Source organism: Loxodonta africana, chromosome 7 (genome assembly GCF_030014295.1).
Source record: "Loxodonta africana isolate mLoxAfr1 chromosome 7, mLoxAfr1.hap2, whole genome shotgun sequence".
NCBI classification, from domain to species: domain Eukaryota; kingdom Metazoa; phylum Chordata; class Mammalia; order Proboscidea; family Elephantidae; genus Loxodonta; species Loxodonta africana.
The window spans coordinates 107,995,326-108,023,227 of record NC_087348.1 but is presented as its reverse complement, the minus strand read 5'-3'; the positions used below and the strand labels follow the sequence as shown (position 1 = coordinate 108,023,227).

At 37.9% G+C, this 27,902-nt stretch overlaps 1 protein-coding gene across 2 annotated transcripts in view; it reads right to left on the bottom strand.

Moving 5' to 3' along the window:
* Nucleotides 1-4,301: 4,301 nt before the first annotated feature.
* Nucleotides 4,302-27,902, bottom strand: part of FOLH1 (folate hydrolase 1) — a 67,627-nt gene continuing 44,026 nt past the window's right edge. The window contains exons 14-19 of one of the 2 annotated variants that reach the window (XM_003418511.4): nt 25,319-25,410; nt 24,302-24,392; nt 20,795-21,059; nt 20,423-20,504; nt 5,355-5,447; nt 4,302-4,742 (exon numbers count right to left, since the gene is read on the bottom strand). In XM_003418511.4, the coding sequence (XP_003418559.1) occupies nt 4,553-4,742; nt 5,355-5,447; nt 20,423-20,504; nt 20,795-21,059; nt 24,302-24,392; nt 25,319-25,410 (813 nt within the window). In that variant the 3' untranslated portion in view covers nt 4,302-4,552. The remainder of the gene's footprint in view (nt 4,743-5,354; nt 5,448-20,422; nt 20,505-20,794; nt 21,060-24,301; nt 24,393-25,318; nt 25,411-27,902) is intronic. The other variant, XM_003418512.3, reaches the window with a different exon arrangement.

Genomic DNA, 27,902 nt, shown 5'->3' with positions numbered 1-27,902 from the left:
GATTCATGGTATGAGATGGTAATAGAAATACAAAAAATATCACCACCAATAGATCAGGCATTGGTGAGAGGTACGGCCCTGGGTGATCACATGTTTGATACCTTTCTACAATTTTGTCAGAATGAAACATATAATGAAGCTGCTTGATTGGCCCTACTTTCGCTTGACAAAGTGGTGGAAAAAAGGGATGAGCTCAGGGCTTCAGAGTCATAGATTGACTGCTGCATATATGACCTCAAAATTTCCACTTGTGCCTTGAAAAAAAAACCTTATTTCTTGTGGTAAAAGCACTGATATTGTCCAAAACCAAGCCGAGGGTCTTATAATAACAGTGGCTGAATTACAATGCCAATTGAATTCTCAACCTTGAATGATGTCTAAAGTGAGGGCATTGATTGGGAAGAAATGGGATCCTGATACTTGGAATGGAGACATATGGGCAGATAATCAAGAAGCTGGTAACAATGAACCCCTAAATTCCACTAAATGGCTCTTGCCAACAGAACCAGCCCTCTCACTCCCATCTGAGGAGGTTACTCCATCTTTGTCTGTTAAGCCACGCTCCCCAGTAAAACCATTAGCCTGTCTATCCCCATCTGATGAGATTAAGCCAGCTGTATCTGAAGAGCCTTTGTCTTAAGTCATTGCCTGGGGCATCCCCTGGGGCAGATGCCTTACAAGATGTTGCTGAATGTTCTTAGAACATATCCCCACCACTCATTTTTCCCTCTAGACCTATACCTAGACTTAAGTCCCAGCAAGCCCCAAAAGGGGAAACACAAAGTGTGATCCAGGAGGAGGTACACTACACTCCAAGAGAACTACTTAAGTTTTTTAATATGTACAAACAGAAATCTGGGGAAGTGTGGGAATGGCTATTAAGGGTATGGAATAATAGTGCAAGGAACATAAAAATGGGTCAGTCTGAGTTCATTGATATAGGTCCGCTAAGCACAGATCCTTCATTTAATGTTTCAGCTTGAGAGGTTAGGAAAGGATCAAACAGTTTATTTGGTTGGTTCACTGAAGGATGGGTTAAGCAGTGTACTACACTAAATCAAGTTGAAGTGCCAGACTTGCCTTGGTGTACTGTAGAAGAAGGTATCCAAAGACTTAGGGAAATTGGCATGTTAGTGTGTATTTATCAGGTTAGGCCCACAGACTAACACATGGAGTTCCCAGAGGACACACCTTTGACCACAACTGTGAGTCACAAATTTGTGAAGGGAGCCCTGGTATCCTTGAAGACTGCTGTGATTGCTATTTTATGTAATTCAGGTTTGACAGTGGGAATTGCCCTAACTGAATTAAGATACCTAACTACAATGGGACCAATTGGACCCTGTGGTGGTAGGGGCTAAGTGGCAGTATTCAATCAACAAAGACAAGGTGGGCATGGTTACCATAATGGACAGTGGAGTCAAAGCAATAATCAAAATAGCCTGACTCTTATGGACTTATGTCATTGGCTACTTAGTCATGCTGTCCCTAGTGTGAAAGAGATTGGAAGCCTATTATTTACTTGATCTGTACAAGTGGAAGAATTCTAGGTCAAGTAGAGATTGAACGCTTAGCCATGGGCCACCAAGTCACCATGCGGCCTGAGCTGCCTATCATGAACTGGGTGTTGTTGGACCCAGAGTCATAAAGTCAGGCTTGCACAGCAGCACTCCATCATTAAATGGAAATGGCATATACAAGACTGTCCCTGAGCAGGACCTGAAGGCACAAGGAAGTTGCATGAAGAAGTGTCCCAAATGCCCATGGTCTCCATTTGTCACATTACCTGTCCTTTCCCAGTCTGCACCTATGGCCTCATAGGGAGTTCCTTAAGATCAGTTGACTGAGGAATAGAAAACTCATGCCTGGTTTACAAATGGTTCTGCACAAAATGAAGGCACCATGTGAAAGTGGACAGCAGCAGCACTACAGCCCCTTTCTGGGAACTTCTTGAAGAACAGTGGTGAAGAGAAATCTTCCCAATGGGAAGAACTTTGAGCAGTGCACCTGGCTGTTCACTTTGCTTGGAAGGAGAAATGGCCAGTTGCATGATTGTATACTATTTACGGGCTGTAGCCAGTGGTTTGGCTGGATGGTCAGAGACTTGGAAGGAACACGATTGGAAATTTGGTAATGACCTTCTTCCTTGGGGAAGAGGTATGTGGACAGACCTCTCTGAATGGACCAAAGAAGTGAAGATATTGGCATCTCATGTGAATTCTCACCAAAGGGTGACTTCGGCATAGGAGGATTTTAACAATAAAGTGGATAAGATGACGTGTTCTGTGGTAATCAGTCATCTTCTTTCCCCAGCCTTTCTTGTCATTGCCCAATGGGTTCATGAACAAAGTGGCTATGGTGGCAGGAATTGAAGTTATGCATGGGCTCAGCAACATGGGCTTCCTCTCACCAAGGGTAACTTGGCTACAGCCACTGCTGAGTGCCCGAACTGCCATCAGCAGAGACCAACACTGAGTCCCTGATATGGCATCATTCCTCGAGGAGATCAGCCAGCAACCTGGTGGCAGGCTAATTACACTGACTGCTCCAATCATTGGGAAGGGCAACATTTTGTTCTTACTGGTATAGACACTTACTCTAGATACGGATTTGCCTTCCCTGAACACAATACTTCTGCCAAAACTACTACCTGTGAACTTACAGAATGCCTTATCCACCATCATGGTATCCCACACAGCATTGCCTTGGATCAAGAGACTCACTTCACAGAAAATGAAGTGCAGAGTGGGCCCATGCTCATGGAATTTGCTGGTTTTACCATGTTCCCCATCATCCCGAAGCAGGTGGCTTGACAGAATAATGGAACGGCCTTCTAAAAACAAAATTATGGCATCAGCTAGGTGACAATACCTTCCAGCGTTGGGGCGATTTCTCCAGAAGGCTGTATATGCTCTAAACCAGCATCCAATATATACTGCTGTTTCTACCATAGCCAGGATTCATGGTCAGGAATCAAGGGGTGGAAATGGGAGTGGCACACCACTCACTATCACCCCTAGTGATCTCACAAAATTTTTGCTTCCTGTCCTCATGACCTTACGCTCTGAGGGTCTAGAGGTCTTAGTTCCAAAGGGAGGAATACTCCTACTATAAGACACAACACTGATCCCACTGAACTGGAAGTTAAGAATGCCACCTGGCCACTTTGGGCTTCTCACGTCCCTGAAACAAGCAAAGAAGGTAGTTATTGTATTGGCTGGTGTGACTGATCCTAATAACCAAGAGGAAATCAGAATGATGTTACATAATGGAAGTAAAGAACTGCATGTCAGGAATACAGGATTAGGGCATCTCGTAGTACTACCATGCCCCGTGATTAAAGTCACTAGAAAACTATAGCAACTCAGTTCCAACATGACTATTAATGGCCCAGACCCTTCAGGAATAAAGGTTTGGGTCACCTCAACAAGCAAAGAACCATGACCAGCTGAGGTGCTTGCTGAGGGTAAAGGGAATACAGAATGGGTGGTAGAAGAAAGTAGTTCTAAATAACAGCTACAACCATGTGATCCATTGCAGAAATGAGGCCTATAAATACGAGTATTTCTTCCTTGTATGTGTGCGTGAAATATTTTTGTTTTCTTCACTTAAAAAATTTAAGATGTAAATAGGTCTAATGCATTTTTTATTGTACATGTGTTAGTTGTATCGTGTTAGTGGCAAGTATGACTGTATAATAATTGTCATTTTTTAGAGATGTATACAGGTGCCAAGTTGACAAAGAGTGGACTGTGGTCATTAAAGTTATATGTCAACTTGGCCTCCAAAGTCTGTGAGTCAGAGGTGTGACATGCTGATCATAGGTTTGCCAGCCCCTGCAGCTACTTGTGTTAGGAGAAGCCTCCAGCCTGACCCTCAGTCTTGGGGCTTTCTAGCCTCTACAAACATGTGAGCCAATTCCTTGATATAAATCTCTCTCTCTCTCTCTCTCTCTCTCTATATATATATATTTATATACGCTTCACTGGCTTTGCTTCTCTAGAGAACCCAGCCTAAGATATGTATATGTAACCTTTTATATAAATGATATATTTCTTATTTAAAAAAGCAATGATCCCTAAATGTGATTAGACCAGAGCTTCTCAACTAGTGTGCTAAGACACTGACCCTCTTAGCCATGGGTGGCGAGGCAGGACCTGGGGGTCTCTGAGTTGGAGCAGCTTTGTGCATTTTCCCCTTTGTGCTCTATCACATACAGATATTTGCTATGTGTGAAACTACATGAATGCATTTGGAAAGACTGAGTTAAAACTTGATTCCCTGATGTGCCAGATGAGAATTTTACTATATTAGGCTGTTCTTAGTTTTAACACCTACTTCAACTTTACTATAACCTTCTATAATTAAAGAATAAAACTGTCTATTTCTTTCAATCCATAGGGAGAAGAAAAATGAATGCTGAGAGAAATACATATATTAATGTAATATACACACATATATAACCGACTATTTTTTTTAGTCTATCAACATGGCCATGATGATTCTTTCAGAGTAATTCACCAACTCAGTATGGGCTCTTGAATGAACCCTCTCAGGCTACTTCTCTCAGAGTCCCTGCTGCAGCCTGCACTGTGAAGGCTACAATAGAAATCTGTCTCTTGACTTCTTCCCAGGCTTTAGAAGGCTCCACTTTGCTTCCAATATCAAACAGAGCATCATAAATTCCTGGGAATGACTCCCCTGCATATTTGTTGTGGCTGCTTGGAGCGTAGATGACATGCCTGTTGACAGAAAGAGTTTGCTGTCTGTCAGTTGTCCAAATGATATATGAAAGAAAAAAAAAAAAAACAAGAGCACTCTGCAATTCCTGGATTGCATATTCCTTAACTGTATTACTTTAATGAGCCACTTGTCAATTAAGCTTCCAAGTTCAACCATCTCCAAAGGTAAGCCTATGAAATATGTCTTAATTGACTATTAGGAAAGTGAGTAAATGGAGCATAATACATGTGTTTTTCATACGTCTACACATGTTTATATATAAACATACATATATTTAAAAGGGGAGAGGGTCTAAAATTATACATACCACAACATAAACAGGATTGTATATGTGGCTGATGGGACTGGGGAGATTATTGTTTTCTCTCGTGGCTTTCTTGATTTTCTATATTTCGTACAATAAGCATATATTCTTTTATAATAAACAAAACATAAATGCTAAAAATAGGAATATGTAAGAATCATTATATTTTATGAAGGGATAATATATCATTTACTACATATATTTTGTAATTTTCTATTTGCTTTCAAGGAATCAACTGTAATATTCTCTTCACAGTGCTAAAAAATGACAAAAAAAAAATTATAATGTCATAAATTTGTTTTCTTACCTGTAGAAAGGCCTGTCTGGTAGCCCTAAAGGATCAATAAATGCTCTTTCCAGAAACATTAGCTGGTCATTCATAATTCTCAGTAGCATTGGGCTAAAAAAGTAAGTGAATACAGTTATAACTTCAAGAAAACGTGTGCACTACAAGAAAATTAAAAACTAAAAAACCAAACCTGTTGCTGTAGAGTTGATTCTAACTCATGGAGACCCTATAGGACACAGTAGAATGGCCCCATAGTGTTTCCAAGGGTGTGATCTTTACGGAAGGAGACATAGCTAATATATTTTAAATTTCTGTAATATACAAATTAAGAACAAAAATACATACAGTCACTGTATTTTAGAATCCTATAACTATTCTGTTAAGGCTTATAAAACCACAGAAACAGTTATATATGCCCAAGGAAAGTAAAAAGTGATCATAATCTTTATTTACATTGAAATAATAATCAATTGATAAACCTTGATATTTTAAATATAAAGCACCCCCCCCCCCCGCGAAAAAAAGAACCCATTGCCATTGAGTCGATTCTAACTCATGGCAACCCTATGGGACTGAGTAGAACTGTCCTATATGGTTTCCAAGGACCAGCTGGTGGATTCAAACTGCCGACCTTTTGGTTAGCAGCCAAATGCTTGAACACTGTGCCACCAGGGTACCATTTTAAATATAGGCAAGACTTTTTTCACCTTAAGTATTCTAATACTCTAGTAATGGAAGTCGTATCTGTATTGAAATTAGATAATATATTAATGCTTAGCAGGATATTTGGCAAATTATAAACGTTTACCAAAAGATAGCTACTCATGCTTTCACTATTATTATTAAAGATAGGTGTATCACGAAGACAAGAGATGGTGTGTACTTCATCCTTTCAACAATATTTGAGTGCCTGCTATATATCATACACTCTGTGCTCTCACAGAGCCTGTATTACAAAAGGGATGGTGGTTGTGATATTGTATTATAAATTTTCAATATAATTGAAAATTTACCCACAAGCCTTAAATAGTTCAGCAATAAAGTACTGAATTCATTATATTAATTTTGTCATAATTTAATTAACTAATGAGAAATAATCATTATAATAAAGAATAAATTATTTATTAATTTAATTAAACAACAGTCTTGTTATAATTTAGTTTTATTAGTAACAGCTACCATTTACTGATTGCTTCCTATGTTCCAGTTACAGTTCCAAGTGTTTATACAATATATTATTTTAATCTTCAGAGCAATCCTACAAGGTAGGCAGGATAATAGCACCATTTTATAAAGGATGAGATAAGTAAGGCTCAGTAGTTAAATAACTCATCCAGGATAAAAACTCAAAAGTTGCAGAGTCAGAATAGGAGATCAGTACTACTCTTTCAGAAGCCCTGGTGGCAGAGTGATTAAGTGCTCAGCCGCTAACCAAAAGGTCAGCAGTTCAAACCCACCAGTCTCTCTGCAGAAGAAAGATGTGGCAGTTTGCTTCTGTAAAGATTACAGGTTGGAAACCCTATGGGGCAGTTCTACTCTGTCCTATAATGTTGCTATAAGTTGGAATAGACTCGACGGCAATGGATTTGGTTTGTTTGGGTTTAACTACAATTTCAGCTGCACTATGTGCTGAAAGGAAAATAGGCAAAACTAGTCCCCATGATTTGAATTTGAGCATTTTCACCATCCATTTATTTAGCATCATAAACTCAGGTTTTGTGATAGCATAAAAGTAAACTAAACATAAGACTTTACCTGTGAGCAGTTCACATAAACTAACAAAAGAGACAACTGAATGAAAGATGATTTCAATAAGATGCTACAGGATTCTTAACTGAATTCACAAAGCATGGCTAGGAACAAAAAAATCATACGGATATGCACACATACACACCTGTACACACACACACACACACACACACACGTCTCTCCCTCTGGAGGTAATGAGATCAGCAAGTGGTAGAAAACAATGCATGCTCTGAGAAAAGGAGAGCTTGGTTGAAGAATGAGGAGGGAAGAGCAAGATGATGAAGTGAGTGGAGGCTCCCATTTACTCCCCCAGCAACTAATCCACTGAACAAAGAATCAAAACAAGCACAGACTGAGATCTTAGAACACTGAGCAGCATCTGAGTTATTGGAGAGTCAGGGGGAATCCAGAAGCAAGGGAGAAGAGGAGGGGAAATGGCACAGCAGGTGGGAGAACCTGCCTGCTAACATCGGGAGTGCTCGCTTATTGCAGCCATTTTAGGACAGGGCTGGGTAATACCCCAAACAGGGAACACAGAAAAAGAACTAATCTGAGGAGGCTGTAGCCAATCTTTTTTTTAAGGTGGCACAAATTGGTTGTGGGAATTCATAGGTAGTATAACTGGGTGGGAGTGAAGAGAGATTGTGTCACTGGGACAGAGTGCTTTTGAATCTTGCTGAGGTCTGAGACAGATGGACACTAGGACCGGGAGGAACAGTGGGGCAGCAGGGAGAGAGGAATACTTTGGACTGACAAGATGTCACAGAGAGAGACAGCCCACAGCGGGACACTGATTGAGGCTGTACCTGTGAGGGAAACAAAGAGAGCCCCTCACCTTCACCACAGGAAAGTTGAGCCTCACCACTTATGTGCACCCACTTCAGTGCATGTGTACTGAATTCCAGAGATCAAGCATCCAAAACTCCTAAATAAGCACTGAGAAAAAAACCTAAGTATAGGAGAGCTTTCTAGTTTTTCCCAGGAGAAGATACCAGGCCTGCAGCTGCTGGGTCAATTCTGACTCATAGAAACCATGAGATTCAGTGGAGCTGCACTGTGGGGTTCCCAGGACTGTGAGTCTTTGCAGAGATGAGTTGCCACATGTTTGTCCCATGGAGAGGCTGGTGATTGCAGGCCCCAGATTTTTGGTTGGCAGCTGGGCTCTTGGCCCCTGTGCCACCCAGACATCCAATCAGAAAACTTTCCCATGAAAACAAGAATACAATATTTAAAGTAAAAAAAAGATGACAAATGGCCCAAGCTCAAAAAAATTAGTAAAACACAAAAAAATCACAAAAGAAGAAGGACCAGTCAAAAGCAAAGTATTAAAAAGAGGAAATTTCTCCCACGGAGGCTAGAATAATTCAAAGAATTGATAATTTTCAGACTATGATGCTAAATACACTTAAAGAAAGCAAAAAAAAAAAAAGAAAACACAGAAAACAAAATATCAGAGATTGGGAAACAAATAGAGGAACAAAACGAGAGACTCAACATCAAAATAAAAAGAGAACTCCTGTAACTGATGAATAAAACGACTGAATTAGCGAAAACCAGAGAAACACTCAACAATACAGTTGAACAGTCAGACGACAGAATAAATGAACTAGAAGACAAAATAACTTAGTTTATCAAGTCTCAAGAGAAAAGAGCAAAGAAAAGAGAACAGACCGAAAAGGAAATAATGGAATTCAGTTAAGAAATCTAACATTAGAATTATTGGAATCCCAGACCACCATGACAACAATAAAGGCATAGAAATGATTTTCCAAGAGATAATCAGAGAGAATTTCCCAGGCCTGAACAGTGAACCAAGCCTACAAATACAGGAAGCTACATGAACCCCAGTTGAAAGAGACACGAAAAGATCAGCTTCATTCCATATCCTAATAAAATTCTTGAAAACCAAAGAGAGAAGAGAATTCTGAAAGCAGCAAGAGAAAAATGCAATATAACATACCAAGGGGCTTTCATAAGAATCAGTTCAGATTTCTCCCCCAAAATTCTAGATGCTAGAAGACAATTTAGCAATATATATAAAATACTGAAAGAAAACAATTGACAGCAAGAATTCTTTACCCAATAAAGTTGTCATTCAAAAACAAGAGGGAAATCAAGACATTTCCAAGCAAATGGAGGTGCTGAGAAATTTGCCATCACCAGATCAGGGAGTACTCCAAATGGAAAGATAAGAGCATTAAATAAATACTCATATCTACACATGGGAAAAATAAAAAAAAAAAAAAATGAGAGATGTCAAAAAGTCTTAAAAAACATAGGCAATTATAATGACCAAGTTCATGATACTTTCAGGGAATAAACTCAATAACTAAAGCCTCCAAACAATACAACACCAAGTTTGTAAAAAATGAGTACAAATTAAACTCATCAAATAAAAACCCAAACCAAACCCATTGCCATTGAGTTGATTCTGACTCATAGCAACCCTACAGGACAGAGTAGAACTGCCCTGTAGGGTTTTCAAGAAGCAGATGGTGGATTCAAACTGCTGACCTTTTGGTTAGTAGCCTGTGCTTTTAACCACTGTGCCATCAGGGCTCCCCAACTCATCAAATATAGGCTATATATGGATGTTAATGGAGACACATCAACAGAAACGCAGAAGGGAGGAGCATATCAGGAACAGATTTATTATGTTAGGGTTGTATGTTAACAGTTGCTTATACATTAAACATTATTGCAATTGTAAGTTGTGTAATGTAACACATGTGGTAACCACTAAGAAATCACCAAGAAGAAACATTGAGAAGGAAATTAGCAAAAAGGCTCATCACAAGGAAGTAGCCAAATACAAACAAAAATCAGAATAAAACAAAGAAGATATAAAACACTCAAAAAACAAACAAAAAAATGATGGGGTAGACACTTCGTTTTCAGTAATAACCTTAAATTTGAAGGGTCTAAATGCCCCAGGTAAAATGCAGAGAGTGACAGGCTGGATTAAAAAAACAAACGAAAAAACAGATCCATCCTTTTGGTGTCTACAAGAAGCAAACCTTAGACTAAGGACATAAACAGGCTGAAAATAAAGGCACAAGGAAAAATATACCATGCCACCAGTAAAAAAAAAAAAGAGCAGGGTGGACATACTGGTATCAGATAAAATAGACTTTAAATCAAAATCTATTATAAGAGATAAAAAAGGATATTACATAATGATAAAAAGGTCAATCCAGCAAGAAGACATAACAATTATAAATATATATACACCTAACAGCAATGCAACAAAATACATGAAACAAATACTGACTAATATGAAAGGAAAAACAGGCAACTCCACAATAATAGTAGGTGACTTCAACATACCACTTTCAATTACAGACAGAACATCTAAGAAAAAAGATCATCAAAGACATTGAGAACTTAAATAAAACTATAAGCCAATTGGACCTAACAGAAATATATAGAACACTTCATACAGCATCAGAACAATATACATTCTTCTCCAGCACACATGGATCATTTTCCAGAAAAAATGATATTATAGGACACAAAACAAGTCTCAACAAATTTTAACAGGCTGAAATCAAACAAAGCATCTTCTCTGACCATAATAGTATGAAGCTAGAAATCAACAAGAGGGAAATTAAGAGAAAAAAAAAAAAGCAAAACATAAAAACTAAATAATAATACCACTAAAAAACAACTGAGCCATAGAATAAATGAAAAGTGAAATTTTAAAATTCTTACAATCAAATGAAAATGCAACATATTAAAATCTTTAGAACATAGGAAAAGCTATACTCAGAGGGAAATATATAGTAATAAATGCCTACATTAAAAAGAAGATTCAAAATCATTGGCTTAAATCAACAACCTGAACAAATAGAAAAGGAAGAGCAAAAGAAGCCAAAAGCTATCAGGAAAAAAAAAAAAAAGGGGGGAAATACTAAAGATCAGGGCAGAAATAAATGAATTAGCAAATAGAAAAACAATAGAAAGAATCAACAAAACCAAAAATTGGCTCTTTGAAAGGATCGATAAAATGGACAAACCACTGGCTAGATTGCCAAAAGAAAAAAAAAAAACAAAAGGAAGAGGCAGATAACCAAATTATGATCCTACAAAGATAAAGATCATAACAGATTACTGTGAAAAATTGTACTTCAACAAATTTGAAAACCTAGATGAAATATAAAAATTCCTAGAAACACACTACCTACCCAAGCAGAGGTAGAAAATTTAAACAGACCATTACAAAAGAAGAAATAGATGTCATCAAAAAACTGCCAACAACAACAAAAATTCCCAGGTTGAGATGGCTACGCTGGAGAATTCTACAAAACTTTAAGAGAAGAGTTGACACCAATCCTATCCATTCTCTTCAAAAAACATAGAAGAAGATGGAACAGGACTGAGCTCTTTCTATGAGGCCAGCATAACCCTGGTATCTAAACCAGACAAAGACATCATAAAAAAAGAAAATCACAGGTCAATATTCCTTATGAACATAGATGCAAAAATTGTCAACAAATTTCTAGCCAAAAGACTTCACCACCATATCAAAAAACAACAACAGAAAACCACACACCATGATCAAGTGGAATTCATACCAGGATTACAAAGGCGTTTTAATATCAGAAAATCAATCTATGTAATCCACCACATAAATAAAACAAAGGAAAAAAACCATATGATCATACCGATTGATGCAGAAAAAGCATTTGATAAAATTCAACACACTTTCCTGATAAAAACTCTCAGCAAAATAGGAATAGAAAGGGATTTTTCAACATAATTAAGAGCATGTATGCAAAACCAACAGCCAACATTATACTTTCTTTATGAAGAAAGGTTGAGAGTCTTCCCTTTGATAACAAGGATATCTGTTATCATCACTCTTATTCAGAGCTGATGCCCTGAATTTGGACTTTTAGACTACTAGACTGTGAGAGAATAAACTTTTTGTTAAAGCCATTCAATTTTTGGTATTTCTGTTATAGCAGGACTAGATAACCAAGACAGGGACCCTCTTGGCCTTATACAGTTTCGCAGGAGCAGCTGGTGGATTCAAACTGCTGACCCACTGGTTGGCAGCTAAGCACTTTAACCACTGTGCCACCAGGGCTCCAATATATACCCTAGAGATCTAAAAATATGCTGTAAACAGACATATGCACACTTATCTTCATTGCTCCTTTATTCACATTAGCAAATAAATGGAAACAACTGAAGTTTCCAACAATGGTGGATGAATGAATGAGCAAATTGTGGTACATACATACAGTGGAATACTATGCAACCATAAAGAACAACGATGAACCCATGAAACATACTATAACATGGATGGACCTGGAGGACATAATGCTAAGTGAAGCAAGCCAAGCATATAAGTACGAATATTGTATGATCCCTCTTTTATAAGAAGAATGGATAAAAATAGAGACACCAATGTTCATTGCTGGTTGCAAGGGAGGGGTGTGGGAAAAGTAGGCTTTATAGTAGAGACTTATTTTTGGTGATGGGAAAAGTAGCATCAAATGCAGATGTAGTGAACATAGCACAACGAAAGTAAAAACAAGTGTTTGAGCAAATATGGATAGGTGCAGGGGAACTGGTATACAGGTAGGTACAGATGTGTACACAGGTGAAAACGGATAGAAGTACCTATAGGGACGTGCAAAAACAAATATGTGGGTGTAGGCACATAAGCTTACTGAAGACACAAATACTGATACTCCTCAGACATAACCAAACACCTTCCAACGTTGGTTTTCTGGATTTGAAGGGTCAGGACCACACTGTCATGGGACAACTCAGTCAACTGGCATAACATAGTCCACAAAAATCGTGATCTGCATCCTAGTGAAGTGAGTAGTGTCTAAAAGGGTCTTAAAGCTTGTGAGTGGCCATCTAAGACACAACCACGGGTCTCTACTTGCCAGGAGCAAAACAGTAAGAAAATAGCCAAAAGCACAGAGAAAAAACAAGTCTACATGAGCCACAACCTCATCAACTCTGAGACCAGGGAGGCAGAGCCAAGGTGGTGGAAGAGACAGATGCTTGTTTTTTTTTTTTTTTTTCTGGTGAGCCTTCTTTACAACAAAGACCCAAAAAAACAAGTGAAGTGAGTATATTTGTGACGAGCCGGTGGCCCTGAGCTTGAAAGGCAAGCTTAGAAAATGAACTGAGGGGCAGGGGGAGGAAGAGACCATTCAGAAGCAGAGAAGAGTTACCAGACCTGAATTGCGGGGAGCCCTCAGGTACCATTCCCGGAGCGGTGATGGTGGCGGGCTGGTACTAGTGTTTGGCTGCAGTTTCCTCAGGGAGAAGCAGCCAGCCACACAGCCTACTCACACCTCTGGAACCTGAGAAGAACAGTGCTCTCAGCAAAAGCTTAAGTACTTGCGTGTATTTTGCCGTGCCCCTCACCCCCAACCTGGCTTCAGCACTGAATTCCGTGGGCCTGAGATAGGCCCTGCTGAGCATCTAGAGCCATCCTCCCGGCCTTGGGGAAGGAAAAGATTTGCAATTGGGGGAAAAGATATTTTGCTAGCTCCACTAACCAGGGGAGCTCAGGACAGAAGTGGCTCCTGTCCAGGCATAAACCATCCATGAACTTTGAGCACATTTCCCTTCTGCATGGACTTGTGTGGGCCTATTTCGGGAGAATAGGCCCTTGTTCGCAGACTCCAGCCATTTCAGCTGTGCAGTGGAGAGGTGGCTGTTTGATGTTTGACATTGCTTTGTGTATTAAACAGGGTCCTTACCTACCCACATCAGGGACCTAAGAACTGGTAGCTCCACTCAGGTCACCCAGCCACCTGCAACAGGGATCCAAGGATAACTGTTACCTCCCAGTCCTTACAACCAAAAACTTTGGGTGCTCATGGTCCGTATGCAGAACCCACCCACCTGCAAGCTTTAGAGAACAGGGATGCGCTTTCCTCAGAGACACTCGGGGGTCAGCTCTCAGCACCCTTCCTTGTTCAGAGCATGACTCCCTGCTGCAATCAGATACCAGTATATATGCCAATCACCCCTGCCCCTCTAAGACTGTAGGACAGAGCCTGTACCACACACTTGACGATCAGCTACCTGGAAACCTGAGCTGAATTCATACAAGAAAACTGAATGAACTCCTAGACTGATACCTCATAACAGCTCTAGCCATTTGGGTAGAGGACGTCAGAGCTCCAAAGGCAAAAATAATCAAGGTAGCTCACTCAAGAAACCCATAGGGGTAAACCAAAACAAAACAAAGCAAGAAGCTACGACACAGTAAGCAAGCATAAACTAATACAACAACTTCTAGATGGCTCGGAGACAACAGTCAATATCAAGTCACATAAAGAAACAGACCATGATCACCTTAACAAGCTCTCAAAACAAAGAATCCAGGGATCTTCTAGATGAAAGTGCATTCCTGGAACTACCAGCTGCAGAATACAAAAGTTTAATATACAAAACCCTTCAAGACATCAGGAAGGAAATATGGCAATACACAGAACAAGACAAGGAACACACAGATAAAGCAATTGAAGAAATTAGAAAGATTATTCAGGACCATAATGAAAAGTTTAACAAGCTGGAAAAATCCACAGACAGACAGCAATCAGAAATTCAGAAGATTAACAATAAAATTACAGAAGTAGACAACGCAATAGAAAGTCAGAGAAGCAGAATTGAGCAAGTAGAAGCCAGAATTTCTGAACTCGAAGATAGATCACTTGGCACAAATATATTTGAAGGAAAATCAGATAAAAGAACTAAAAAAAATGAAGAAACCTTAAGAATCATGTGGGACTCTATCAAGAGAAATAACCTACGAGTGATTGGAGTACCAGAACAGGGAGGGATAAGAGAAAATACAGAGAAAATTGTTGAAGATTTGTTGGCAGAAAACTTCCCTAATATTGTGAAAGATGAGAAGATATCTATCCAGGATGCTCATCAAACTCCACATAAGGTAAATCTTAAAAGAACATCACCAAGACATATTATAATCAAGCTTGCAAAAACCAAAGATAAAGAGACAATTATAAGAGCAGCGAAGGATAAAAGAAGTCACCTACAAAGGAGAGCCAATAAGAATAAGCTCGGACTATTCGGCAGAAACCATGCAGGCAAAAAGGGAATCGGATGACATATTTAAAAAACTGAAGGAAAAAAATTGCCTGCCAAGGATCGTATATCCATCAAAACTGTCTCTTAAATATGAAGGTGAAATGAAGACATTTCCAGATAAACACGAGTTGAGGGATTCATAAAAACCAACCCAAAACTCCAAGAAATACTAAAGGGAGTTCTTTGGTTAGAAAATCAATAATATCAGGTATCAACCCAAGACTAGAACACTGGGCAGAGCAACCAGAAGTCAACCCAGACAGGGAAATCCAAAAAAACAAAGCAAGATTATTTTAAAAAAAAAAAAACGAAACAGGGTAACAGAGACATTATTACGTAAAAGAAGATAACATTAAAATAATAAAGAGAGACTAAGAAATGTAATCATAGTCCTTCCATATGGAGAGGAAGATATAGCGATACAAAGAAATAAAAGTTAGGTTTAAATTTAGAAAAATAGGGGTAAATAATAAGGTAACCACAAAGGAGACAAACTACCCTACTCATCAAAATAAAATACAAAAAAAAAAAAAAAAATAGAGACTCAGCAGAAACAAAATCAACAACAAATATGAGGAAAGGACAACATATAAAGTATATCTACTCAGCACATAAAATTAAGTGGGAAAAAGACACAAAAAAAGACATCAAAATGATAGCACTAAATTCATACCTATCCATAATAACGCTGAATATAAATGGACTAAATGCACCAATAAAGAGACAGAGAATGGCAGAATGGATTAAAAAACACGATCTGTCTATATGCTGCCTACAAGAGACACACCTTAGACTTAGAGACACAAACAAACTAAAATTCAAAGGATGGAAAAAATATATCAAGCAAACAACAATCAAAAAAGAGCAGGAGTGGCAATGTTAATTTCTGACAAAATAGATTTTAAAGTTAAATCCATCAGAAAGGATAAGGAAGGACACTATATAATGATTAAAGGGGCAATACACCAAGAAGATATAACCATATTAAATATTTATGCACCCAATGACAGGGCTCCAAGATACATAAAACAAACTCTTTCAGTGTTGAAAAGGAAGATAGACAGCTCCACAATAGTAGTAGAAGACTTCAACACGCCACTTTCGGTGAAGGACAGAACATCCAGAAAAAAGCTCAGTAAAGACACGGAAGATCTAAATGCCACAATCCACCAACCTGACCTCATAGACATATACAGAACACCCCACCCAACAGCAACCAAGCATACTTTCTTTTCTAGTGCACATGGAACATTCTCTAGAATAGACCACATATTAGGTCATAAAGCAAGCCTTAGCAGAATCCAAAACACTGAAATATTACAAAGCATCTTCTCTGACCATAAGGCCATAAAAGTGGAAATCAGTAACAGGAAAAGCAGGGAAAAGAAATCAAACACATGGAAACCGAACAATACCCTGCTCAAAAAAGACCGGATTATTGAAGACATTAAGGATGGAATAAAGAAATTCAGAGAATCCAATGAGAATGAAAACACTTCCTATCAGAACCTTTGGGACACAGCAAAAGCAGTGCTCAGAGGCCAATTTATATCAATAAATGCACACATCCAAAAAGAAGAAAGGGCCAAAATCAAAGAATTATCCCTACAAGTTGAACAAATAGAAAGAGAGCAACAAAAGAAACCCACAGGCACCAGAGGAAAAAAAATAGTAAAAATTAGAGCTGAACTAAATGAAATAGAAAACAGAAAAACAATTGAAAGAATTAACAGGACCAAAGCTGGTTTTTTGAAAAAATCAACAAAATTGATAAACCACTGGCCAAACTGACAAAAGGAAAACAGGAGAGGAAGCAAATAACCTGAAAAAGAAATGAGAGGGGCGGTATTACAACAGACCCAACCGAAATTAAAAGAATCATATCAGATTACTATGAAAAATTGTACTCTAACAAATTTGAAAACCTAGAAGAAATGGATGAATTCCTAGAAACACACTACCTTCCTAAACTAGCACAAACAGAGGTAGAACAACTAAATAGACCCATAGCAAAAGAAGAGATTGAAAAGGTAATCAAGAAACTCCCAACAACAACAACAAAAAACCCTGGCCCCGATGGCTTCATTGCACAGTTCTACCAAACTTTCAGAGAAGAGGTTAACCTTACTAGTACTAAAGGTACTTCAGAGCATAGAAAAGGATGGAATACTATCAAACTCATTCTAGGAAGCCACCATATCCCTGATACCAAAACCAGGTAAAGATGCCACAAAAAAAGAAAACTATAGACTTATATCCCTTATGAACACAGAGGCAAAAATCCTGTACAAGATCCTAGCCAATGGAATTCAACAACATATCAAAAAAATAATTCACCATGACCAGGTGGGATTCACACCAGGTATGCAGGGATGGTTCAACATTAGAGAAACAATTAATGTAATCCACCACACAAATAAAACAAAAGACAAGAATCACATGATTTTATCAATTGATGCAGAAAAGGCATTTGACAAAGTTCAACACTCATTCATGATAAAAACTCTCAGCAAAATAGGAATAGAAGGAAAATTCCTCAACATAATGAAGGGCATTTATACAAAGCCAACAGCCAACGTCACCCTAAATGGAGAGAGCCTGAAAACATTCCCGTTGAGATCGGGAACCAGACAAGGATGCCCTTTATCACCAGTCTTATTCAACATCCTGTTGGAGGTCCTAGCCAGAGCAATTAGGCTAGATAAAGAAATAAAGGGCATCCAGATTAGCAAGGAAGAAGTAAAATTATATCTATTGGCAGATGACACAATCTTACACACAGAAAACCCTAAGAAATCCTCCAGAAAACTACTGAAACTAATAGAAGAGTTCAGCAGAGTATTGGAATACAAGATAAACATACAAAACTCAGTTGGATTCCTCTACACCAACAAAAAGAATATCCAAGAGGAAATCACCAAATCAATGCCATTTACAGTAGCCACCAAGAAGATAAAATACTTAGGAATAAATCCTACCAGAGATGTAAAAGACTTATACAAAGAAAACTACAGTACACATCTGCAAGAAACCAAAAGAGACCTACATAAGTGGAAAAACATACCTTGCATATGGATAGGAAGACTTAACATAGTAAAAATGTCTATTCTACCAAAAGCGATCTATACATTTAATGCAATTCAGATCCAAATCCCAACAACATTCTTTAATGAGATGGAGAAACAAATCACCAACTTCATATGGAAGGGAAAGAGGCCTCGGACAAGTAAGGCATTACTGAAAAAGAAGGACAAAGTGGGAGGCCTTCCTTTCCTGATTTTAGAAACTATTATACCGCCACAGTAGTCAAAACAGCCTGGTACTGGTACAACAGATACGTAGACCAGTGGAACAGAATTGAGAATCCAGACATAAATTCATCCACATATGAGCAGTTGATATTTGAAAAAGGTCCCAAAACAGTTAAATGGGGAAAAGACGGTCTTTTTAACAAATGGTGCTGGCATAACTAGACATCCAACAGCAAAAAAATGAAACAAGACCCATACCTCACTCCGTGCATAAAAATGAGCTCAAAATGGATCAAAGGCCTAAACATAAAGACTAAAATGATAAAGATCATGGAAGAAAAAATAGGGACAACCTTAGGAGCCCTAATACAAGGCATAAACAGAATACAAAACATGACCAAAAATGACGAAGAGAAACCAGGTAACTGGGAGCTCCTAAAAATCAAACACCTATGCTCATCTAAAGACTTCACCAAAAGAGAAAAAAGCCTACCTACAGACGGGGAAAAAGTTTTTAGCCATGACATCTCCAATCAGCGCCTGATCTCTAAAATCTACATGATACTGCAAAAACTCAAGTACAAAAAGACAAATAACCGAATTAAAAAATGGGCAAAGCTATGAACAGACACTTCACTAAAGAAGACATTCAGGTAGCTAACAGATACATGAGGAAATGCTCATGATCATTAGCCATTAGAGAAATGCAGATCAAAACTACAATGAGATTTCATCTCACTCCAACAAGGTTGGCATTAATCCAAAAAACACAAAATAATAAATGTTGGAGAGGCTGTGGAGAGATTGGAACACTCATACACTGCTGGTGGGATTGTAAAATGGTACAACCACTTTGGAAATCAATTTGGCACTTCCTTAAAAAACTAGAAATAGAAGTACCATAAGATCCAGCAATCCCACTCCTCGGAATATATCCTAAAGAAATAAGAGTTTTTACACGAACACCCATGTTTATTGCAGCACTGTTTACAATAGCAAAAAGATGGAAGCAACGAAGGTGTCCAACAACAGATGAATGGATAAATTATGGTATATTCACACGATGGAATATGACGCATCGATAAAGAACAGTGATGAATCTGCGATCCATTTTATAACATGGAGGAACCTGGAAGGCATTACGCTGAGTGAAATTAGTCAACTCTGAGACCAGAAGAACTAGATGCTGCCAGGCTACCACCACTGAATGTTCTGACTGAGGTCACAATAGATGGTCCCAGATAGAATGGGAGAAAAATATGGAGCAGAACTCAAATTCTTATTAAAAAAAAAAAGCCCAGACAAACTGGAACAGTAGAAAGAGAGGACTCCCTGAGACTATTGTCCTGAGACAGTCCATAAACCTAGAACTTAGCCTTGCCCTGAGTTCGCCTTTTAGCGAAATATCAGAGTGGCACACAAAAGAAAGGATTTTACCCATAAGATCGTTGCCTTGCTTTAAAACCATCAGTATGAGACCAAAAGGTCAACAATTACTCCAACTTGAAGATGAGAAGATAAAGGGGCAGGGAAAGGTAACAAACTAAACACAGTTAAAGAGACTGTTGACACTCTGCGATAAACTTAACTAATGTCACCGAACAATTTGTGTGGAAATTGTCAAATGGGAACACAGCAAGTTTACATTTGCTGTGTAAACTTTCACCAAAAATTCAATCAAATATTTAAGTTAAAAAAAAAAAAGGAATAAAAGATAAAACTGGAAAAAGCTGAGGTCACATAGTGGAGGACCTTTAATGTTACGGTGGGGTTTTGTAATTAATCCAGAGTCGTCAGAAAAGAGGCATTGACATTTCTGAGCAGGATAGCCCAAATTCACAATGCCAGGGATAGACCTTCAAAAGATAAAGCAGCATTAGGGTGGAGAGACAGAAAGCAGCAAGAACTTTCTAAAGGTATTTCAGCAATAAAGATCTTAATTAGTATTTTCTTTCAATTAGATCTATGATATGCATAATTTATTTGTAGAGAACATACTTGCTTGTGTCCAAGTCTTGGAGTCTCTTATTGAACTCCGAAGCAATTTCTGTAAAATTCTTCACTGCACTAAAAAGTGAATCTGAAATAGAAGTTAGGACCATCAAAAGCTTGATGAACATATTGTCTAGGAGCATCGTTGTATAGTTTAAACAAAAGGAACAATATAGAAAGCCACCCTCTATCTTTTTGTATTTATACTTTGAATATCTCAAGATATGAACATCAATGAAATGGAAAACATCTTTGTAGACATAAACAGAACATTTGATCATATGGCATCAAAATAATAAACGAATCTAAGCTAGGTTATTGGATTTTAGAGATCAATAAGAACATACGGATACTGAATTTTGAGATTGAGCAACATACCAAATGATACGTTGTATGTTTTCATTTCTTGTGAATGTTTCATTGAAATGTTGTAGATCTCGTCAGCATAATTTCTTAAAACTACAGCATAATTTCGACAGTCAAACGGGAGCACTATGGAGTTGGCTAGTTCAAACACTATCCCGCCTCGAACCTGGGCCACAGTGAGGTGGTATTTAAATGTTGGATCATAAAATTTCTCCACCAATTCATATGTTTCATAGACAGTGTGATACAGTGGATAGCTACTGAATTTGCTTGTTGCCTGCAAAACAAAAACAAAATATATCTCTTATAAGATAGTCTATAATACAATGCATAAAACCTTATTTATTATTAATACTAGTATGAATGTTTTAGTCAGCAATGAGAAGGAAATCATATAGCACCTCAATAATCCATGTACTAAAGGGCTAGTATTACAGTACTCAAATACAATCTAGGTTTGTACCAATTAAAATATATATGTATATAATATAAATAATATTATTTAAAAAATCCTTTTGGAAAGACCTAGACTGTTTGCCTTTAAGTACATAAGAGCTGTGGAAATGTTTTAAGAATCTGACGCAAGGTAACACTGCACCTGAGTAAAAATAATTTAAGAAGACAGTGAGTAAATAAGCACTGGGCAACATCACAGGGTAATATAGCAAATTCCTTAATCACTGAAACGTCATGGTTAAATGGCTCTCTGACAAGCAGGGTACTGAAAACCGGAGAGCCAGAGCAGTGAGGGGTTCAGTGGTAGATTCAAAACCTCATTAAAGAGAGAGAAGGAATACTCAGAGAGGTCAAGAAAAAAATAAGACAACATACAAAAGGTAAGAGGAAAGGACCTTTTTAACTGTGAATTGTTGATTTAGTCCCTTTGTTTACTGTTTTGAGGTTCTTATTTTTTCTTATTGATATCTGAGAATATTTTATATAGTTATGGGTTGAACTGATTGGGACTCTGAAATCAGCTGTTCCAGGATTTAGGACTTAGGGCCACAAACTTTGTGTGGTCACTTAACCTTCCTTTACCTTAGTGTTCTCCTAAGTAAAATGTAGAAAACAATAATAGTATCTTCTCTCATCACTACCGTCATTTAAGCTTGTCCAGCTTCCTATGCCACTGGCAGGAGATTGAAGATTTCCTGTCTGGGAAAAATAACTGGCCCAAGAGAACAGACCTATAGGTGCTCAGTGATGGCTGCCTCCCAATGAAGCAGATAGGCCAGGCCATCCCAATCACTGTCCTGTGAAGCTTACCTTTCAACAAGTGCCATCCCTGAATGCAGGGTTTTAATCAGCTTTTCATTGCCTCACTCTTGCATAAGAACAGATTTGAAATGATGACCAAGTATTTGAAGAAAGCATTTAACTTGAAAGATGTAGACCAAATAAACCAACTAAAACCAAAATAACAAAAATTCAGAGTAAAGAGGTAAATACCCATTGCAGTCAAGTCAATTCCGACTCATAGTGACCCTATAGGATAGAGTTTAAAGCCAAACCCCATAAAGTTTCCAAGGCTATAATCTTTACAGAAGCAGACTGCCACATCTTTCTCCCATGGAGTGGCTCGTGGGTTTGAACTGCCAACCTTTCATTTAGCAGCTAAGAGCTTAACCATTGTGGCACCAAAGAGGTAAAGCAAGGAACAAAAGGAAGCAATGAAAATGATTTCAAGAGAAAAATGAATGGTAAATGTGAGGAAAATATTCCAGAAAGTACAAAAAGACATAAACTGAAACAAAACAAAAAAAGGGAATATCAGAAAATAATCTCCAAGCACTACACAAACTAATATTCATTCAAAAAAGAGGAAAAAGCGAAGAAATAATTGAAGAAAAATCTTTCCTAGAACTGAAAGACATGGTTTTCCAGACTGAAAAGCCCACTTTGTGCTCAGCCTGGTGAATGAAAAATGACATACACCAAGGCATATGTGTACATTAAAGCACAGCACTGGTCATAAAGAGAAGATACTAAAATCTTCCTTAAAAAAATAAAATAAGGAGGAATCAAATGGCATCAGATTTCTCAAGAGCAACCCTGAATCCTAGAAGACAATGAAGCAGTGAGTTCAAAATTCTGAGAACACAGGACTTCCAATCAAAAACTCTGTGCCCAGCCAAACTACCAAAGAACTGTGAGTTCAGAATAAATGACATCTTCAGACATGCAAGGTCTTTAGTTTTCATATATCTTTTACAAGAAGCTTTTGAAGGATGTGCTCCAACAAATATAGGGCCCAGGTGGTACTGTGCTTAAGAGCTTGGCTGCTATCCAAAAGATTGCTCCTTGGAAACCCAATGGGGCAGTTCTACTCTGCCCTACAGTGTTGCTATGAGTCGAAATCAACTTGTTGGCAACAGCTAAGCAAGAAAAAAGAAGACATGAAACCAGTAATCAAGAGATCTAAAACGTAGAGAAATGATGTTACTCTCAGACTAATAGTGAAGGAAAACTCCATAGGCGAGAGCTATGCTGTAGGTGGAGAGCACCATTACAGAAGCCAGAGAAGCAGGAGAACAGCCCCAAGAGCAGGGAATTAAAATCTGCCAGGTCACCTGATATGCTGGAGAATACAAACAGCTTGGTATTCTAATCAACAAGAACATTACAACTGTATAGCGAAAAAATGTAAAGAGAGAAGGTATCTGGGGGTCTGAAGGAGGAGATGATACAAGGGAACTAAATCTCCACCTTCCCTAACCAAAACCAAAACCAAACCCATTGGTGTTGAGCTGATTACGACTCATAGTGACCCTATAAAGTAAATGGGTAATACATAAAAGCGAGAACAAAGAAGCCCCAGCATGAGCAAATTATTTTTAACATGGAGACAGGTATCAGAAAAAACCAATAAAAACGTTGAAAGAGTTTTCGTCTGATGAATAGAATCAGTGGTAAAATGAGCATAAAAGTGGGATTGGTGACCACTATTTTTCATTACATGCCCTAATAGAACTATCTGGTATTTTATAAACTATGTACTTGTGCTACTTTGACCATATAAAAAATAAAATCATCATCAACAACAGGAAAAAAAAAATGAAAGGAATCATGACATGGGCATGTTCACTGTGTTTTATGACCTTTGTTCATTTAAAGTGACCCTCCTTTTCATGTTTAATGATTGGAGATATAATAAAATATAAAAATCCAAATATTTGCAGATCTCAGTACTGATAAAATTTGAATGATAATAGGGAAAGAAGTCAAAGACAATTCCTACATTTCTAATTTAAATGACTAGGTGGATGCAGTGCTGCCAAATGACACAGAAAACATGTGTAAGGAAGTACATGGAGGCTCAAGTTTGCAGATTTTATTGGTCCCAACTGGTATTTGAATGTAGGGCTCAGGGTACCAGATGCAAAAACTCTCTCATGTAGTGCTAGAACAATCTCAACAACCAGACTTCTCCCTTCTGCTCTCAAACTCATCTATGCATGAGCCACTTTTTTGGTAACTAAAATGTATTTATAAATTATCTTTACATTGATATAGACTTACCCAGTTTTTAGTGTAGTGAATTCGACCGGAAGCAATGCCAAGTCTTTGGAAGAAAACTTCAAAATCATTACCAGATCCCAATTTGCCAATCCTTTAAGGGATTAAATACTAGAATTATTTCAGAGTAATTTCCTCATCAGTCTAAAGATTAAAGATTCAGTTAAACTAAACTCTATGCACAAATTTTGTTTTTCAGCTATGTAGCCTTACACATGCAATAAAAAAGTAGAGAGGAACAGCAATTCTGCTCACAAAGTATCTATTTTCCTAAGACTGTTCTGTCATGGTGATCATTTTATGTCACATTTTTTTAAGATTCATGAGGTTGAAAAATAGTTTCCTTCAGATTACTTCATTCAACTTATTTTATAAGCTATATTTGTTGTACATGATAAAGTGGGAAGTAGATTGCTTCACTTCACATAATTCAGATATAAATCCTGTCCTTAATAACTTAAAATAGTCATACTGTTGCTATCTCTAATCTCAAACTACTGACACATTTATTCCTCTTCACTTGCTAGTGAAGATACAACCAATGGTGAAATGATGTTTCTATCTTTATTAGAATAACCAAAATATTCAACTGTCCAGAATAAAGAATAATTGGAGGATGACTACCCAAACCCAGTGCAGTCGAGTCAATTCTGACTCATAGTGACCCTATAGGACAGAGTAGAACTGCCCCCATAGAACTAGGGGGACACAAATGTAAGGGGGAATTACTTTTCACCATTATATCCACAACGGCCTTTGAGTTCTGTACTACATGTAAATATTACCTGTTCAAAAGAGAACAGTTTTTTTGATGCCATACAGATTTTAGCTTCAAGGCAAGCAATAGTGTTTTACTTGTGAACCTAAGCATTGCTTTTATCAGGTTTTAGAGCCTTTTGAAGAGTTAAATTTTTATCACTCAAGATAGAAAACATCCTTTTATTTTTAACACAATCCCATCATGAATTCAGCAGAAAGGTTTTGTGTGTGTGTGTGTTGTTTGTTTGTTTGTTCATTTACCTGGGCTTGCCACTGAAGTCGAGTGAAGGACTTTTTTCTTTCCAGCTCTCATAAAGAGATTTTCCTGCAAAGCCTTCATCAGGGCTTTTCAGCTACACAAATTAAAAGTAAAAACACAGAATACTTACAAACCAGTTATATTGAAACCTAACATGTCCTTTAACCAGGGAGGGAATAGTAGCCTGTTGGTCAGCAAACTAAGAGATGCAATCCATATGCTAGTAGTCATTTAACATTACAGTCACGATTTTCTGACAACATGGACAAATGCTCGTGATACGTATGGGCACAACTATATTATATAAAAAAAATGCATGGAATGTATAGAAAAGAAAGCTACACTAAATTATTACCAAGCCATTGTCTTTACTGTTTTTTAATTTATTTTATTTTGCTGTTGCTGTTGTTAAGAATATACATACATCAATTCAACAATTTCTATATGTACAACTCAGTGACACTGAGTACATTCTCCAGGTCATATAACCATGCTCACCCTCCTTTTCCAAATTGTTCCTCCCTCATTAACATAAACTCACTGCCCCTAAGTTTTCAAGTTGTTGTTACTAATTTGATCTCATATAGACAGTTATGAAAAGAGCACAATGCTCGAGGCAGACATTCTTACTAATTAAGCTAAACTATTCTTTGATTTAAAGAAGACTTCAGAGGATATTTTTGGTTTAAAGATTATCTCAGGGCAATAATTTCAGGAGTTTATCTAGTCTCAATGGCTTCAGAAAGTCTGAACCAAGCCAAGTGTCTTTAGGTAAATGCTTATACTATTTATTTGGGGGGGGGGGAGTATTTTTTTCTGAATTGAGAGAAGCTATGCTCAAAAAAAAATATTTCTTCTTCTTTTATAAGAAAGAAAATGAAAAGAGGAAAGCTAGTTAAGGGAAAGTATTTCTTTTATTATTGTTTCTTGCCAGTAAGGTTATCAAAATCATTAAATAATAAATAATGAAACAGTGAAATTAATATTTCATTTAATTAATTGAGTATGTATAGGGTTGCTATGAGTCGGAATTGACTCGATGGCAATGGGCTTGGTTTGGTTTTATTGTAATTGTGTTAAACATTGGGCTGTAGATACATTTTCTGATTTTATAGATGAGAGAACTAAGAGAGTAAAATACAATCTATCATTGAATTCTAGACTCAGAAGATTTGGTGTTAATTGTGTCAAAAACACTTGGCAAACTAACTTTTAATTAATGTCCATAGTTATGTATAGGTCATTGAACATTTGGTATAAATTATTTCATTTCATATTTAATAAAAAATCATAGGCTCTAACTTTCAACAAATTCAGTTTAAAAATGTTTATAGGAGTGTCACCCAGGGACTCCTATATGAATTTGTAAGTAAAAAAAAAAAAAGATAAAAATCGTATATACACAACTACTTAAAAAACTTTTTTAAACCTATAAATGTGAGAACAAGTGTACTGTGCCCTTCTGGCCATGTTTTCACATTCTGCTCCCTTTGCAAAATGCCATTTCCTACTTCAACAGAATACCTCCTCCTCCCTCAGGACTCAGCTTCTCTGGGGAGCCAGTTTCAACTTGCCCTACCACAGGCCAGAGGGTAGAGGTGGTTCAGTGGTAGAATTCTAAGTTTCCCAGCCAGTGTATCTCATGTACAGCTACCACCCATCCGTCAGTGTAGGCTTGCGTGTTGCTTTGATGCTGAGCGGGTTTCAGTGGAGTTTCCAGACTAAGACAGGCTAGGAAGAAAGGCCTGTCCGTCCACTTCCAAAAATCAGCCAGTGAACACCCTATGGATCACAATGGTGTGACCCCATTGTGCATGGAGTTCTCATGAGTCAGGGCCAACTCTGTAGCAGCTGACAACAACCACCACCCTAGGCCAGTCTGGGTACCCCTCCTCTGATTGCATACCACCTTACATATTCACTGGCCATAGGCTACATAGCTGAGACATAATTAAATACAACTTCTGGGAACAACATTGTCAAAGGGCTATTTAATGACTGAACCCGGGAAGTATCATGACACTCAGCATTCTTTTCAGTCCTACGCTGAAGAGAAAGTAATTCATTCTAACAAAAGTGTTTTAAAAGCACCCTCCTCTGTCCAAAAATAGGAGCCTCTGAAGGGCACAAACAGTTAAGTGCTGAACTACTAGCTGAAAGGTGGTTCAAATTTTCCCAGAGGTGCCTGGGAAGAAAGGCCTGGAGATACACTTCCAAAAGATCACAGCCTTGAAAACCCTATGGAGCAGTTCTACTCTGTACACATGAGGCTGCCATGAGTTGGAATCGACACAATGGCAACTAAAAACAACAACGACAATGTCCAAAAACTTAGAGCAGCTTCATGAGACAATAATGTTGCTTTCACAAAGAAGAACATAACTGGAAGTTAAGGTCTGAGCCAGAGCTGCAGTCCCAGGCAGCCACAGATGATCTTTTGCTGAACAAAAGATTGTGTGGCACAGGAATCAGCACCCTTGCTGAATTCTACGGTAAAGAATCTCATTTTTCACCGCACACATAAAACTCATCGTATACTATATTCTACTGATTTGTGCACTTGCCTGTCCCTCCACCAGACTTTGA